At 39.0% G+C, this 19,026-nt stretch overlaps 1 protein-coding gene across 1 annotated transcript; it reads right to left on the bottom strand.

The window, feature by feature from the left end:
• Positions 1–16,447: 16,447 nt before the first annotated feature.
• On the bottom strand, positions 16,448–18,742 carry vrtn (vertebrae development associated). Its single transcript, XM_053337230.1, has 2 exons — positions 18,431–18,742; positions 16,448–18,217 (listed from the first exon to the last, which is right to left on the bottom strand). Exons 1-2 carry the CDS (start codon positions 18,740–18,742, stop codon positions 16,448–16,450), a joined length of 2,082 nt encoding a protein of 693 aa, XP_053193205.1.
• Positions 18,743–19,026: the final 284 nt, after the last annotated feature.

Genomic DNA, 19,026 nt, shown 5'->3' with positions numbered 1-19,026 from the left:
GTCACATTTATATAAAATAATGATTGCATTGTATCGTATCATGTTGTGTCATATGACCCTGATATGAGTTCAGGGCCTGGAAGAGCAGAAAGCATTGCTGTATCTACAGGAAGATGGGAACACTTTCAAAAAAAATTTGCTGTGAGAAGGATGAATGGAGGCTTTGTAGAACGGATGAGGAAGGGACGCTTCTGCTCCTCTTTCATATATCCTCTTATTCCTCTTGGTTGTTTGGTTTACTCATGAGGAGGCATTGTGACGGGCCTATATTGTTGCTGGAATTGTAACAATAGACTCCTTTACCATTCTCTTTTGATGCGCTCTGCAGCTTTGTATGTAGGCCTATCTCTCCACACTGTCCTCAGTGACATTTGGAGAAAGCTATTCACAGCTTAGACTTAGCATCTATTACTTCAGACACCGGAATCTGATAGTTCTTTGAAGTTCAGACATTGTGATGATAAAAAAAAAAAAAACTCATTTGACAGCCAAAGTCATTACTGTTTTTTTTCACTTTTCTTTTTATTGGTATGTATCTCAACCCATTTCTTTGTTCTTGCTCACTGTTGTTTGGAAGAAGATGATGCCTTGGTGAATATGCTGCAGCACAAATAAATCATAGTTTTTCAGTGTGAACAAAGGCACACGATAGGAGTAGTCATGAGACAGAAAACAAACTCAATGAAAGTAAACTTTACCCTGTTTAGTATGTTTGAAATTCCTGAGAGCACCTCATGGCACACTTCCCAGAATTGACTGCTTATTTAGTTCAACAGGTAAAAGACAAGGCAAGGCACAATGGATGTTAGGTGATTTCTGTGGGGAAATCAGATTATAAAGATGGGTAACAAAGGTATTACGTTCCATTAAGGATCAGATTCTAAATGTGTGATGTCTTTAAAGCTGAACAAAGGGATTTTAAGCAAGACCTTTTAAAGGCAGAGAAAACAATAGAGTGCTTAAAAAGTGCTCTGAGTTTGATCCCAGGGAGGCTTGAAAGAAAGTTTTTGCTAATCAAAACACTACAACACATAAGCCTACTATAAAACTCTGTAGCAATTGCTTAAACAATAGTTCAACATTTGTGGAAATACACTTTCTTCAATGCAATTCTTATGTTTGTACGATAAATATAAGGCTACAGCTAGCAACCCGTTAGCTTAGCCCAATGACTGGAAACTGAGAAATGACTCCGTCCCATTTTAGGAAAAACCACAGACAAATTACACAAATTAGATGTGTTTGGAGGAGCTAGAAGGCTGCTTTTGTTACAAGACTAGCAATTCCCCCCCTTTTGTTAACAGGCAGTTATAAAACTGGTGTTGATCCTCTCAGTTTCTCTTTAAGGTTGTATTAGCTCCTTGTCGGTCAATACTAAACTATTCCACGCTCTTAAAGTATATAACATGTAAAGACTTGCTATGTATCTTTATTATTTTTCTCCCTTTGAGTAATCTTTATTGGAGTGGTGTGATGACTTGGCTTCTGAAAGCTTTGAGGTTGATATCCTTATCTTGTTTTTCCTTGCCCCCTGCCTCTAAGAGAACTGAGTGGCAGTGAGAAGACTTGATTAAAAAGCTATAAAGCTACAGAAGACAGAAGGAGATGGATTATTTAAGAGAAAGAAAGAGAGACAGAGAGAGGTATGATTGCACTGGGATCATCTGGTTGTGGCCAGACACCCTCTTGAGTATTGCTCTTGATAGCTGACTTCATTGAGCGTGAGTTTACTAGCAGAGACACTCTTGGCTGATAATGAGTAATGCAGTCAATATTCTCCTGACAGATAAGACCAGCTTGGGCAGGACACATGACAGTGTGGTGCTGCTACAGCCGCTTGCTTCAGATGTAGGACTTGGCCCTGGGGATTGGTTGGTCATCTGGCGCAGGGCTCCCTGAGTTTGTTTCAAAAGCTAATAAATCAGGACAGATTGAAGTCCCAGCCCACAGGGGAAATGCCATTTAATTTACAGTAAATGAAAACAAAGTCACTCTCTCCTCTTCATCGTTTTCTCCACTTCACTTGGAGCTATAGTGTATAGTAAATAAGTAAACGATGTTCAACTCAAATAGCCACATACTGCATATATAAATGCTTTGGATATAGCTGTAAATGGGAGTATTCATACAATACAATTGTGATGAAATGTCAATGTTAAAATATGGTTTAAATTAAATTACATTAGATGTACTTTATTATTATCCCAGAGGGAAAATGGTTTGCATTGTGTTTACAAAACTTGACATACACAGTAAAAGCAACATACACACAAAATATAATCCACACATGGCAGATATCCCTCATAAAATACATAAAAAACTAATCCACAGCGCCGTCCAGCAGTGTTCATAGAGAAACAAAGATTCAATGTACCCCATACACAATATAATACTGCACTTTCCACTGCACTGCTATAGTATTGCTGTGAGTACCAGGTGTTTTTATGTCCAAGACAAGTAGACCTCAAATCACAAATTTCAAAAGAAATGTTTCCATGCTAGGGTTTTCTATATATTTTAATGGTACATAAAATTCACTTTATTTACTTTTGGCCTGAAATAGCAGGAAAGTAAACTGAGGGATCCTTCAGCTTTGACTTTGTTAGCTGGTGCAGTTTGTTTCAGATCTATTTTAAGACCTATTGGACAAGTCTATTTGTCCACCCCACCATTTGAGCTCTCTGCTATCATGCTGCATCCTGCATTAAATCCACCTCACTCTGTATGTTTGTACACAGGCGTACAATCTGCGTGGCAGCTGGCAGGCCGGGAAAATTACACTTTGCTTGTTTACTGGGCTGTATTTCTCATCAAGTGTACCAAACCCCACAAACAGGTGCTACATTAGACAAGCTACATGCTGACTGTGTTCTGAACAAGCAACTGCAATGTCAAGTCATGTCTCTGAACTGTGCACTTTTACAACCTAACCACCACAGAACAAAGGGAGTGTTTTTCATCAAATGCTCTTATTGATTTCCTATCCCCTTGCTTCTAATAATTATTGCATCAATTACATCAAAGTGATGACATAACTAAGGATATTGATGACTATAAGCAGCTAATGTATATTTCTCATGACACTTACTGTACATGAGCCGAATCTGTGAAAACTTCGTCCTTCTGTGGCTGTTTGTGGTTGATTTGAACTATTTTTAACTTGTACAACTCAAATACACATGTAAATAAATCAATAATGATAAGTCATTACTTCTGAAGTAGTGCAAACCCAAAGCAAGTTTATACTGACTGCACAGCTTATTACAGCTACCTTTTTTACATGAATTATTTTGTACAGATCCCTTTAGATCTATACAATTAAATTAAAAATAAGAGGTATATTTTTATATATGTTATTTAATATATTAATATTGTATATACCCAAAAGTCCCAAACAAAATTCATATAATTAATCATCTCATTTAAATCTATTAAGTGTGTTACACATTTTCATTTCCTTTTCAAAACTAGTAAATCATGCAAATTCATTTTAGTCCATTATGACTTTTTGAAAGAACTTCTGGATTCAGTCTCTAATCCATTAATCCTTATTTTTGTACTTTATACATTAATTGTGCAGTTTTAAAATGTACCAAATTTGAGCGCATATGAGTTTATAAATGTATTGGTTGGTTCATGATAATCAGCTCTGTTTACAGTTCTTATATATCTCTTCTGTAACATAAGAAATGGATTTGTGCTTGTTTTTAATGTGTTTCTCCAATTCTCCACACAGTAGGTAATGTTGTACTATTAAAGAATAGTACAATATATTAATGAATTTAGAAAGGGAATGTCTTTTGGTAGCAATATTGCAATGGACTTGGACATTTCTGCTATCTCTCTGCTATATCTATCATTACTTATACTATTGATTTAAAAAAAAAATCAAATAATTTCATTTCAATTTAATTAAAGCTTGTAAAGATCAAACCATTGTCGTCTTCAACTCTGTTTCCGAATATCATTAATGTACAATTTAAACAACTTTGGACCCAGCACTGAACCTTGTGAAACCCCACAAGTGACCCTCTGCAGGTCAGATTGATCATTGTTTATTTCCACATACAGATGTCTATTACCGCAATATTTACCAAGTGATGAGTATGCTGCCATACCATATCTTTCAACTTTCCTCTTTAATAATTAATGGTCAATAGGGTCAATTGCCTTTTTAAAATGTATACCAGTACAGTTTATTCCTTATATCTATTGCTGTGGATATTTCTTCTATCATCACACCCAATGGATCCATTAGATCTAAAACCATATTGATGGTTACTCAGTAAGCTATATTTTACTGCGAAATGATCAATTCTTTGTACATAAAGTTTTTGTGCTGAGCAAAGAGAGAAATTGTTTGGGAAAAAAGCACCTATCAACATTTTTGTCGATAAGAATGACCTTTTCTTTTTTCATTTTTGAGTTTGAGTAACTGCTTTCAGAAATGGGTCAGTGGTTTCACTATATACTGTATACTCTATTATTAACTAATGTCATGTCAACATCAGTCCAATCACTGCATTTTTTTCTTAAAATTGTGTGCTGTGTCAATTAGTTCCTTCTTTTCAGTTCCTCTATAGATAGTGTAAATTTCATTAGGTGAGCCCAGCATGGGTAGAAAAGATGAATAACAACAGTTTTAGTTGTGTGATCATGACTTTCTATCTACTTTGATTCCCAATGCCTGGTTTGCAGAACAAGAAGTCAATGAAACTCTGCACTGATTCGCTGATGCAGCAAACTCGGGCTAGCCCCAGTGCCTTCATTACTTTCCTCTATTCTCTTCTTTAAAATACCATCATAACTTCAAGTTACCTCGATCTCCATATAGATAAGTCCTTAATGTGCCCAGCATGTGTCCTAACAAACAGAAACCCTGACTTTTATTTTTTTACATTTTGAGTCAGTCCACATCTAACCAGCACCTATAACTTCTGCCCAAACCTGCTTGGAGTGAGATCACCATTCTGAGAGCACATTTTAAATACATCAGAAACTTCAGAGGCTTCTCCTAAGGGTAATAACTTATTTATATCTACCTGTACAACATGGAAATGTTTAAGTCTTCTTTCCTCCATAGTGATTTTAAGAAACAATAGGGTCTTATTCTTTAGATAAAATCAAAGAGTTCTGGTTTTAGTGGAGGCAGATGAACAAATGTACTCAGACAGAGGGATTTGGGACTCCTCTGCCTTTGTGTGAAATATTACAGACCTGATTGAAAGTGACACAGCTATAATTCAGACTGGTGAGGGGAATCGGCCTTTGTTCTAGTACACACACACATGCACACACGGACCATATGGGTACTTCTAAGGTACATCTAATTTTCTCACATTTTCATCAGTATATCTCTATGCTTAATAGAGCTGCAATATCATATCATCTATAATTTCACAGCCTGCTGGCAGTGGTAATAGTGGAAGAAAATGAGCATGGACACACAGTCAATATACTAGACAAACAACAACAGAAGATGATGATTTGATGAATGTTTGTACAAGTTTCAGGACTGAATTAAGAGCACCACAGTAGGTGCTCCACAGTAGGAATATATGTGTGTTTTTCTCCTTTAACCCACCCTTTGTATTATTATGTTTTTTGGGGCTTTTTTGCCTTTAATGTAGATAGTAGATAGAGAGAGAGAGAGAGAGAGAGGAAGTGGGAGGAATGACATGCAGGATAGGACTGTTCAGCACAGGATTTGAACCAGGGTCGCCTGCAGTGAGGACTGTAGCCTCAACACATGGGGTGGGTGCTCTACCCACTGAGCTAAACACCACCACTACCCTTTGTACTTTTAACTGTATTTTCAGATACTATTGAATTCATAGCCTATCATACTATAACCTTTTTAATGTCTAGTCCAAAAGTCAAAGTTTACTGACCTCAAAGGTTACTTTTACTTGATTTAGTAGCTCCTATTCCCTATTAATAATTAAAACTTTTAGATTAAATATAAATGTCCTAATTAAAACTGACTTAATTACATGCCATGAAAAATGAAGTGTAGGTTCTCTATTTTCTATTTTAAATACAATATGCAAACGAGATTACCTTTTCGATGGTATCAATGCAAAAGTCTTTGTGAAGACCTTTGATTTCAATCATTAGCAGTTTAGAAAAAAGACCTTGACTCAATGTTAATGTTCTTCTAATCTCTTTGGATCAATTAGTTTATAAAATGGACCAATAATTGCTTGGTTATGAGTTATGTTGAAGTATAGAAGTATAAATCCTACACACACACACACACACACACACACACACACACACACACAATTTTAGGAATCAAGCTCACACAAGGACAGCGATATAGAGGGCTGAGCTGTAGGTAAAATGTATTTCCCTAAGCACACATCTAAGATCCTCTTAGTTCAGTAAATTTCTTTAATTATTACAACCCTGAAGCGGTCCGATTGAAGCTTGAGACTTTGTATGACTAAACAGCTGCAATAATTCCACTTAATGTACTCAGCAAAGGACTTAAATCGACACAAGGGACAATTATAAATATGCAATTGAAGTTGGATTTACAAAGTATTTCATACCGTCTGAAATGCTACTGTACAATTTCTAATGAATAAGTATGGTTATTGTCACACTGCTTCATTTTATTACATTCCAATGAAATAGGCTGATCTCAGAACAGCATGCATTACTGTCAACTACCCTTAAAACATCTGTTCTTGTTGTTTGGGTACTTGCTCTTTGTTGCATATACACCGGAAAAAGGAATAGTATCCTCTTTGAAGGTAAATCTAAAGAGCAGAAGTGATAATGCTGTACTTAAAGACATATCAGCAGGCACCTAAATCAAATGATAATTATTTATTTTTAACCCTTTATTGAGGTTATATCTACTGTAACTTTCAGCTGTATAAAGTGGGACTATAGCAACTACAGTTCAAGACATTTAAACTCTCATGTGAAATCTGTATCTTTCTGGATTATTTCACATTCTTTATACTTTCTATTATGGAGGGAGTAATATTAACGAGGATGAAATTGTGTAGACATTGGCAATCAAAACTCTGCTGTCACAAATGCAAAAGCTCCCATTTAAAATGTTTGCGGGGAGTTACAAATGGAGACAGCCAGTTATTACCAAAATTCTAATTTCCTGTCCCTACTTCATAGTTATTCCCTTTTATGCTGCTCTTCTTTACTTGTACTGAAATGAAATCTAGCAATTAGCTCTTATCTTCTCATTCTGCAGACAATAGCTTATGCTGAAATGAGTTCATGGTTCATGGTCGCAGTGCTTTTAATCACAACACCGGACATTAGCCATTAGGGAAACCAACAGCTGCGCTTACACGCACCAGCTCACAATAGAGCCCACATGATCATTATGGGAGGTTCATTTAGTGAGGTTGAGGTTACTAATAAGGCTCTCTTATTAACATGGGGAATCAAAAGAGGGCATTAGCAGTGGATATGGAGGATAGTTTTACCATCATTTTGAGAAGCATAGTTTTCCAGCTTTCAGCCCTGAAACAGGAGGGCATAGTAACACCAAGCCCTGTAGGAAGCTGAGGGCAAGTCAATGTGATCATGCATTAGACATGCTTAATACAAAGAGAGAGTTTATGTTTGTATCCTGCCTGTTTCACAGTATTTAACAACAAAAAGCTGCGAAGATAAGATTGGGCATATACTTAGATACAATCATTGCGTAACAGGTGAGGTGTAAGATAAAACTGAATTCTGAACGAGAAAGAGAAAATGGTTTTAATATGAATTTGTGTTTGAGTGAAAGAGTGCAGACATCAGGTTGGCACCCTTGAGACCCAGAAGTATACCTCTATTTACCTGCACACACTCACCCAACCCTACCCTATGAAGCAAGGTAACACTAATGGGCTAACATCAGTCTCTGACATGCCTCATGTGCTAGCAACCAACACGGGCACGTGTTATCTAAGTGACCAGGTTTTACTGAGCCACAAATGGCCAAGCAACACTGGCAGACTCAGGGGGCAGCCTCCCACCCTGGTGCCCCTGAGGATAAAAAATACTACAAAAGTACCCCCTGATGTGCCCACAAAAGGAGAAACCAAAGTTCTGTAATTGCTGTCTTAGTTATGGGAAAGGATGAAATGCCCTCATTGGTGCCCTTTCAGTGGAAGAAAATATAATATTGCCCTCTAAAGAACTCCAACAGAATGTAATGAAGTGTCCTGTTAGTTGTAATTGTAATGCGAAGACCTGGAGGTTCTGTATTGGTGAGATCCCCTAAATCTAACATACTGGAGAGCAGAATTCAATATCCTTTCAATAAAAGAAAAACATGGTAAAATGCCCTGACAATGAAGAGCATGAGAAAGTGCCCATGTGGTGGAGTAAAGTGGCCATTATGATAAATAATGTATCCTTTATGTAGGCTGACCATTGGGTAAATAAACCTCCCTTAAAACATGTTGTAGTTGTTGTAGCTAACATTATTCCATTCAATTGATTTTGGTACAGTAGGCTACTCCTTACTACATTGCTCAGTCATACCCCTTTAGATTGTTCTGTTGTCTTTGGGTCAGAGCAGTCTAAGCTGAAACCTTACTGCAATCCAATACAATGTGTGACATAGGTCACATAGCAAGGCTTTTTTGCAATTAAAACAGGTGTATTGATTAAATATGATTAACCTCTTAACGCACGCTGTTCCGTCTACGGGACGGGACGGATGTTAGGAGGTAGCCACAAGTTCTTCTGAATGTTTTAAACACCAACCCTTAAACATATATATTCATGCCGTACATCGTTGGAAAGCTTAGATTGTCCTGATTCATTCAAGACCACTCACGACTTATATGGTTGCTCACAGCCGTAATAGTATTAGCGATTAGCTCGGCTAGCCCCTGAGCTAAGTGAGAAAAGCTATAATGCCTACATACCTTCAAAGTCTGCCCTTTATCCACAACGATCATCTTATGACTCAGCACTTTCTGTACAGCTCGCCAAATATCCATTCTTGTGAAATATGAAATCCGTTTCCATAAAACCGAAATACTTTCCTCAATATGTCAACATGTATTTAGTCCAACACGTAACGTAATAACACAAATAACAAACCATATGCGGTCCGTTTACGTCATTTCCTGACCTGCGCGTCCATCTCAGAGTACACGTGACTAGATGTTTACGACCGTGAGCCTCTTCTGCTTCTGACGACACCACACACAAGCCAATCGGTGTTTAGGATTAGGCAGTACATGTCTCCAAAGCCAATGACATGGCTTTGATTGACTGCTGTTCTAGCCTATGGAAATATTCGGTGAAATGAAGTTGACAACCTTTTAGCCAATAGTCAGAGGTTTCCAACGGTGTATGACACTAAACTATTATGTTTGGCTGTCCATAAACAAACTCCAAGCGTAACCGGCGTGCGCCCTGTGCGTAAAAGAGTTGAACCATATATCATTACGCACTCGGCATTTTGGTACACGGTTGGTTCTTCTTCGACTTAACATATGACTTATACCAAAATAAACAGATAGATAGATAGATAGATATGGCCAAACAAAAAAATATGGTTATATGTAATAATAATAATAATAATAATAATACTAATATGGCGTCAGCTTTCATTAGAGACCAAGATTTTGATTGTAGGCAAAGGGGATGTGAAGTTATAGGTGTTTGATTGTGGTTATACAGCTTTGGTAACCAAGTGTCCATTTGGAGTCTCCAAAAAGGACCTGAGGAAAACGCATGGACATACCTGTTGAAAAATAATTCAGAAAAATTCATCTTTTGGTCTTTTTACTCCAAATTTGGACTGCATGAAGCCAAGACCTGTGGCTGTGGCCTCATTGTGTCTATATCCTGCTGAGAGGTCCCTGAATGTCTGTACACATGTCATTGTAAAGGCAAACCTATGGGCGAGTAAACAACCCCATCATTGTAACCTCTGCCACTCTTTGTCAGTAAGTCACAGAATCACACAGACACTTTTACAAGAATCCTGAGAGTGTTTCCTTTCCAATGATACCAGACACATCTCTGAGTCTCAAACTATGTGGGATCTGTGCTGCTCACAACTTGGGCATGTTGTTTAGGCTAACAGCATAAAAAACAGGGGCGTGTGTTAAGTGGTTAAGGATGCATTACACATGTATATAGACGGTATTTTCTAAGTTGGTTTTATGTTTAGGCCTGTCCAAAGTTCTATAAAATGCTAGCTTGCAAGATGCATATACAGTAAATATACCATGTCAATACTACATATTTGGTACAAACTGGAAATCCACATTCTTCCTCTAGCTTGGATTGACTTGCACTGGTAGAGAGGGAGATTAGCATTGGGCTACCCTATGATCACAGAATGCCAAGAGGAGACAGGAAACTGAAAACCATACGAAGAGATCTGCAAAATGCTGCTAGAGACAGAAAAAGAGGAGATGAGAGACATAAAGGTACGTTTGTGTTAGTCATTAGCAATTAGAGGGATGCCCAGTAGAATTAAACCTCTGACTTGGCATGTTAAACAGTTTTTAAAATGTATTATGTCATGAAACTGTTATGAAATCTGGAAGAGAAACTTATGAGTAAATGTTGCGTTGCCGGTGAGAACTGCATTGGTCAACTGAACTTTCTCCGAATTGAAGCTTATCAAGACCCAGCTTCCTTATATTCACCCTATAAAATATTAATCTTAATCCCTACCCCTCAGCCCAGCCTGAGGCCACCATTGCAAAGCATCCAATTAATACAGCCACGCAAACCAGTCTAGCTAGTCTGTAAGCTAACCAACATACTGCCAGCCCTGGCAGCATGGGTCCTAATCAACCAAACAAGCTACTTTAGCTTAGTAAGAAATAAGACATACACTTAGACTATAACATCACCAGTTCCCTGCCCTGGAATTGGGTTTTACAGGAGATGCTAGAGTGAAACGTCAGATGGACAAGTAAATGGGTGTATGAACACCATCTTATCTTTGTATCTGACTTTATTGAATTTAGCAAGCTGGCTGCTCTGCTCTCTGACTTACAGTTTGGATGATGCATTGAGAGATCAAGCCTCTGGCGTCCACCAGCTTGTGTTGAATCAAAACTGAACAGGTGGTAGAACTGTACAAAACCACAAAACAAACATACACAAAGGATTACGAAACTGCAAACATGGATTACCCACCAAGGCCCTTATTTACCTGACCTTTAGCCTTGATTACCATCTGTCGACATGTGGTCTGGTGCATTAGCAGCAACTGGGATCAGAGCTGCAATAACTTTCTGTTAATACACCGACAATCGCCCACCCCACCACCACCACCACTTTCTCTCTCTCTCTCTCTCTCTCTCTCTCTCTCTCTCTCTTACACACACACACACACACACACACACACACACACACACACAGACACACACTTTTTCTGTCTCTCTTTCTCCATTCATCAGCAAAAAATCATCACAGAATTATTGATTTGGTGCAAACAAAGAGTGAAACAATTGACGTAGAGAAAACAAGTCAGTGGTTGTCCCTCATTGATTTACTTGTCAGTGCGGATCTCTGATCACACACTGTAGTGTGAAAGTGTGAGAGAATGTGTATGTTTATTTGCTGAGAGATGAAATGGGAGGTGGTGGATGCTACAACAACAGCAAACCTACAGTAAATCACTTCAGAATAAATATGAGAGGAAATTGATTCGAGCAATATGAGGCAGCAGTGAGTAAATAATACTTTCTTATTGAATTAACAAATACTTTCCTCCTCAGGTGTGCATTAACAAAATCCTCCCACATGCTTTCAAGGTCTGAGCATACTCACAGGCACAACATTATGCATAATTAAGCATAAAAATTGCACATTACTTATGGAAAATTCACAAAAAGATTTGTGTCTCCCCGACTGACATCAGCTATTCAAAACCCTATTTCATAAGCAAACATGCACCTTGAGAGAAATGAATTCACATTACCCCAATTTTTAAGTCAAATATAGTTATATTGTCCTCTGTGAGTGCCATGGTTGAAACTCAGCAAAGTTACTAGTGTTTCAAAACTTAAAATCCCCAACATATGTCCATCCACCACGGCTGACAAAACCTTAGCTGCACCAGTGTTCTGTTTTTGCCACCTCATGTGACAAGTTGCTGAATCACATTAAGCTGTGCCAGCTGGTAATGACAAACACATGGATATTATTTAGATTAAAGGATGATTGAAACTACAGGGGTTTATCTGGAAAATGGCAGTCTCAGACCAGCAGAATCAATGTTCATACATGTAACAACATAGAAATCAAGATATTATAAGTGAGTTCTTACTGGGCCTGAATAATCGTAGTTTGGTTTTTAACTCTTTTAACAATACTGAAATATGTACTCAATTGATTCAGCATGCGCAAATCTCTGTTTATTTATTTATTTATTTTTGAGCCAGAGAACAAAAATTCTGGTGTTTTTTCTAAAAAAAACTAATTGAAATAGTTCTCCAGGTGGCTTTGTTGGCATTTGAGGAAAAGATTAAATTCAAATTCATTTTAGTTTTGGGATATTGAAAACAGCAATAAAATGTCACACACACTTTGGCTCCATAAGTATTTCTCTTTTATTCAGATGATAACATTTCAGCCCTCACGCCTTCTTCAAGATTAACAACCAATGATTGTTGATTTTTTTTCCTCTTCTCAAGTCTACTTCCAGTGATTAGCACCTCACAGCAACCCTCGGTTTGCATTTTTTTCTATTGTAGTTTTATGAGATATTAACAGGTAAGACACAACTGCACAGTTTTCTGATCTGATCATGTGACACAAAATGATCATTGACTGGTCTCTTAAAGTGCTCTCGTCATCTCTGTAATTGTCTTTGTCTTTTTCTCTGTACTCTTTAATCTGTCATTAAACAATTTGTTTCTCAGACCTTATCTGGTGTATGCATTACTGGTTTCAGTGTTGGATTATGTTTTTTAATGGCCTTATCACAAAAGAAATCTGCACCACACACCCTGAGCTGTGCATTCACTCATTGATTTTGTGTGCAGCTCAGAGAGTTTCATGAAGACAAGCAAAAGCGCTGAGTCTATCTTATGAAGCAAACCACTGCCACCTAGTGGAAAAACTGCAAGCATGCCTGTTTATGTGTACAAGTTTTAATCAAAGAAAGTTGTTAGTCCTTTCTTATGTAAGATGTACTTAAAGTGTCCTCTGTAAACATGTGAAAGTTGTAATGAAAAACACTTTTGTCCTGTTTGACACTGATTGTTTTCTGATGTGATTATTATGAGTCCATTTATGATCTGAAACTGTCACATGATATTGAAGTTTTTGGTGAGAAATAGCTTAGTTGCTTCTTCTTTTCTTTACCTTCAATAAGGTTAACACTCAGAGTTCTGGCTCCAATCAGGGGGGTAATTGGCAGTAAACTGCAGGCCTAAATAGTCCCACAGGTCTGTTTTGTTTACTGAGAATATTTGGCATCCTTGAGATGCCTCTCTGCTCTATCACTCTGTCTTTCTGAACCAACAGCAGTATGCTAATCCTTGAAGACTTCAGCTCCCACCTGCCAACCCTCATTATTTTCATGCTATTTTTGAGATAAACAATGTGGAGTAGCTCAGTGCCGCTGAGATTTCTTTCTATCATACAGTAATGAAGACAGAGATGGCAAGCTGAGCCACAGGCAAAGAAACAGGGGAAGACTTCATCAAATATTTGCTTATGGCAAGGTCAGTTACCTCAGAGGATCTTAGACAATAATCACATGACTGACTGAATGTGAAACAAACTTTGAAGTTTAATGTATCATTAATTACTTGTGATATGTTCATGTTAATTAAAGCAAGAAGTGTCCAGTTTTATGATAAATGATGCGTCCTTATTGTAATATCACATTTTACTTAATTTGTTGGATCTTATCTCTGTCAAACACTAAAATCTAGGTTTTATCAAAATATGACAACATTTAGTTTATGGGAATGCATAAAATAAGCATCTGCACATTGCATGAAATATGACTGGAACTAGAGCTAATATTTGCTGATGTGTAGGAGGAAAGAGCAGTGACACTAAAATCAATGCCGATAAATTATCAGCTCAGTTCAGTCTCCAGTGGAGGCTGAAGTTAAGATGCAAAAAAAAAAAGTTAACTTATCACTTAGATTGATAGGATTCTTATTGGTTTTAGGATGCTTGCTCACAAACATAGGCACTGTTTTACTGCAAAAGTGAAAGTAAATAAAAGGAAGAGGGGTGTGCAGGTGGTCGAGTGGTTAGAGTGCATGCCATGTACACAGCTGACCCCAGTTCAAATCTTGGCCAGGGGGTCCTTTGCTGCATGTCACACCTCCTGTTTCCTGTCTGTCTACTGTTAAATAAAGGCAACTGTGCCAAAAAAATAAGAGGAGTTTACAGGAGAGTACAATAGAGAAAGTAAATAGAAGGAAGACTACTAAAAGAAGTGTTACTTTAAATTCAACTCATCAAATATTTTCCTCATTTCAAGGCTAGTTACCTCAGAATGTGAAATTCATTATAATCAAAGTGATGGTTGCAATCGTGGTTTTTACCCCAACAATTCAAGTCTAAATCAGACACCTCCCCACCTCCTTCCGTCTCCCTGCACCTCTAGCCCTCCCCCAAGCCCTTGAATGTTCTTGGCCTTATCTCAAACACCTCTATAACCATGCATACAATTACACCCCCAACTCCCCACCTCTCTTCTCCATCCCTCCCACTCTTGACCATTACCCTCGTTAGCATAAGCACAATAGCTGGACAGAGAGAACCAGTCTCAAAGCTCATTGCTATTCTTTAGCCACTGGCTTAGTTTGACCTGCCTGTTCACACATTTGTCTGTGACTGTACAGTGATTAAGCTTTGCCTGCTATTTCTTTCTCTGTCACTAATGCGAACGACTTCATGTGTAAAGCTGTCCAATTTATCCCACAAAAGAATCAAATCAAGATGTAACTGATGAGGCATAAGATTGGAAGCGCTTAGAGAAGATTGGCATCACAGTCGCTCACTGATTTGGAATAGAAACTAGTTGATTCAGAAGAAATGACATATTTTACAGTTGCCTCTTCTAGAGCAAAAGACAAACAATTTGTCAGGGATGGATTGTGTTAATGAGCTGACATATTTGAGGTCATGTCCAACCCCTAACATAAAATTGCTGCATTAAGGCGATCATGATAATAGGACTTAACATACAAAAATGAAGCATAACAGTGTTGCTGGTTGATAGTTTATTGATTTACAGCCTAACAGTACATATTTCCTCACCTACTAACTGGACATAAAGCAGGCTGCCGGTATCAGTGGTACCAATTTCAGATATGTAATGAATAAGAAAAATAAATACACCAAGTAAAACCGTAAACTGAAATCAATTCCTGTTACAGTGCAAATCTGCCTGCAAAATACATTTTTCTGTGTGGAGAGAAATGGAGCTGGAACTTTGTTTCACCTACTGAAAAATAGACGAAAATAGCTTATAGAAGGTAAATACTCCCCAATACTTTAGGGAAATAGGTAGTTATGAAATGAAGTATTGTACAAAAAAATAAAAATATCTTCATTTATATTCAGTTTTTCAGTATAGAAACCATGAAAACATTTTTCAAAAATAGAATTGTTGAAAAATTAGGGATCTTAACCAGAAGGTGCATATTGGTTAAGACCATACATTCAACAGTGTGATGGGAACTATTTTAGTGCAAATACAGTGTGTCAAAACTCACAGTTTATAGTGTCGAATATAGAAAGAAAAAGAGGCATTTTAAAAGTAGGTCAATAAAATGCCAAAACCTTGAGATAACCACCTAAACTTTGGTGCACCAAGTGAAACCATGAGGTGAGTACATTCAACAATCCAAAGGCAGAAATATCAAAAAGCACTAGAACCCTGTTTAGAGAGGACACTTTCAGGAATAATCTCATCTCTGACAACAAATACTGGCTGCTCTTTACATTCAAAGAATCAAAAACATCAAACCACCAAGAATCTCCCAGATCAATATTACATGCATCAACAAAAAGCATACATTTAAGAATTAACAATCATACTACAATGAAAAAATAAAGGCTCCCCATTTCAATGTTTAACAGGGATTAAAAGAGAATGAAAAAGAAACGGCTTCAAACAAAATGCCAGTAAACAGCAGCTTTGAACTGCCTTTTGCCTGGAGGGCAACATGCAGGGTTTAAACGGACCCACAACTCAGTTTCTTTTCACACACGTGCAAATGTCCAGGGGGGAGGAATGTGTGGCGGTGGTGGGGCAGAGGACACAGTGCATTTAGATGCAATTACACTGGCTAAGCCAATAGTTATTTAAAGTTGAAAATGAGTCCAAATGCAGCAATTTGTAGGTAGTATGTTAACAGGATGCATTGGCACAAAGATGAATAAGACATTTTGGGGTCAAGAAGCTCTTTCAACAGAGCATTAACTTTGCTCCTGAACAGCCATTTTAAGGGGATATAACCATGTGCATTTAACCATGAACCAGTGACACCCCATGATACAAAGCTCGCTTCCACATGTAGTATGTCGAGCGTGGAGTGAAGGGGAAGTAAGACCTGAATTCTTTAAATGTTGGGAAGGATTTCTCTTCGAAGCGTTGCTGCAGGAACAGCTTGGCCTTGGCCTTGAAGTTGGCCAGAGCCACAACATCCATCGCAAACATCTGCTCATCAATCTGCGTCTTGCTGTGAAGGGTGTGCTTTGAATGTGGGGCATCAAAGGAGGGCATAGTGGAATTTTCTAGATACTTAGGGCTCTCCACAAATGGAAGCATGTTCTGACTATCCATTCTCATCTCCGTTATCTTGGGTTCTGTAGTGGTGTTACCCAGGCTTGCAGGGACATTGATGTCTACATCCTGAGTGACCATCATCTTCTTTCTGTTTCGGTTCTGACTGCTCCGCCATAGCCAGTAGAAGCAGGGGGACATGGATGGGAACTTGAGCTTGAACTTTGTCAGGGACCATTTTGACTTCTGGACATGCAGCTTTGCAGCATCTCTGAGCTGTTTTTTACTCATGTATGCCAGCCTGAAGCTTCTGTGTTTTCGTCTGCAGATCCTGATTCTCGGCACAACAGGCTGGCTAGTGTTTGGCAGCACCGGTGAAAGACTTTTTGGACTTTGGCTCTTGTCAGCATCTGAGCTATCCTCACTGCTACCCACACTGGATTTGTAACCTCTGTTGAACAACATGGCCTCTCTCCTCCAGTTGTAGTAGGTTGATCTGGAGATCCCTGGGAAATTTCTTTTGAAAATCCTAAAGGGGAAGGAGGTGTTCACAGCGATACAATTTTGCAGACAGCGCTTAGCTTCCTGCATATGAGCTACATTCTGGGCACGTTCTATATCCAGCTTTCCAAGGCTGAGGCCAAACATGCTGGCCACACTGTCGTGGTGGTCCAGCTCATCCTGCTTTGCTTCAGGTGAGGACCAGACCTCCTGCTCTGTGCTCTCTCCTGGACTAATCTCTCCTGTCGAAGATGAGGTAGAGAAGTTCCCTCCAGATTTCAACAGCTCCTGCTTCCAGTTGTAGTAAGATGACCGTGAGATTTCAGGGAAAAATTCTTTAAACTGGTGCAGGGGGATGAGCTTGCCTTCCAAGTAGCATGCCTGCAGGAAATTCTTTGCCTCATACCTGGCTGCTGACTTTTTGCAGTGCTCCTGCGTCTGCCTCTTCCAGCGGTAGAAGGTCCTCTTGGTGATGTTGTACTTGTCCTTCAGATTGGGGTATGAAAGCTGCGAGTCCTGGTTCAGCAGCTCCTCGCTCTTGGTGGGTGAGGACCTCTGCTCACTGTCAGGGCTTCCAATCGTGAGGTCATTTGTCTGGACTAGCGCGACAAAATGGTTAGGCCTGAATAAGGACTCAGACTGCAGTTCACCAGACCACATGATGTGGAGGGTTAGTGTCTCAGAATCTTTCGCCCAGGCTCTAGGGCGTATGACTCGATTGAAATAGGGTCTGATCTTGAGGTTGAACATGGGGTAGATGGAGTAGATGTTAAACTGTAGGACAGATGACAGGGCATAAACGTGCCACATGTTTGCGTAGGAGCCAGGGAAGCAGGACGCTTTGACATCTGCATCAAAGATAGCCTCTAAGACGGTTACAGGCAAGTTCAGCATGTCCTCAGATTCCTCTGAGAGGAGGCTGAAGCGAACAGCCTGGAGCATCATTTTTGAATCAATCATCCCAGACAGGTAGTATCTCTTCCACAGCACCATTTCCACAACTGTCCGTACCTGTGGGTAAACATTTACAGATTAACATTCATAAATCCCAATCATTCAGCAGTCAGATAAGGAAAAAAGTCTGTATAGGTGTTTCAGAAAAGCATTTTTGTCCAGAAAGTGCTGACTCTGATTTGATACATAATGATATGCAGTTTAGACGTCTCATTATACTGGATCAGTGTCAGCAACATTACTACTGATACATAAACCATCACTGCTCACCTGTAGCTCCAAGCTAAGTCCAGTGTTGCCCACTAATAACATGCTGACTGCATCAAACAGCATGTTGCCCTCTCCCTTGCACTTCAGTGGCAGGAGGCCTCCAGGAGCATCAGCTGGGTACAGGCCATGAGCTATGTCATCAACGCCTGCCCATTCAAGGAAATCTTGACACGGGGTCCTGGGGAGCTGGAAAGGAGCAAGGACCTGGTCCACCTCCAGGGCTGCTCTGGTCAGAGCATCCAGGCCAGAGTTCTCTGTGGCCTCCTGGAGCTCCCCCAGAACGGACAGCACAATCTCGTTCCTCTGAATCATATCTGATGAGAGCTGGAGGGAGGAAAAAGCCGGAAGAGATGGTTAGAAGCAGCAAAATTCTGTAAAAAATTATCCTGAGAAGCATACAGATATAAATCCTGAAACATCAGGGAAAAGGCTTTCCTCATAATTCTGTTACCAACATAGTAGATTGTGGAAACAAAAACAAAGGCTTCAGCTTGATTAAAATGCTGCTGGTGCAGTTTTTACTCAGAACAAAATAAACTCTTTACCTGGGCCTAAATCGCTGCACTAGTTTAATTCCTACACAATAATTGCATTGA

Source organism: Scomber japonicus, chromosome 17 (genome assembly GCF_027409825.1).
Source record: "Scomber japonicus isolate fScoJap1 chromosome 17, fScoJap1.pri, whole genome shotgun sequence".
In the NCBI taxonomy this organism is placed as follows: Eukaryota; Metazoa; Chordata; class Actinopteri; order Scombriformes; family Scombridae; genus Scomber; species Scomber japonicus.
The sequence above is the reverse complement of the archived record's forward strand: the minus strand, read 5'-3'. Positions and strand labels throughout refer to the sequence as shown.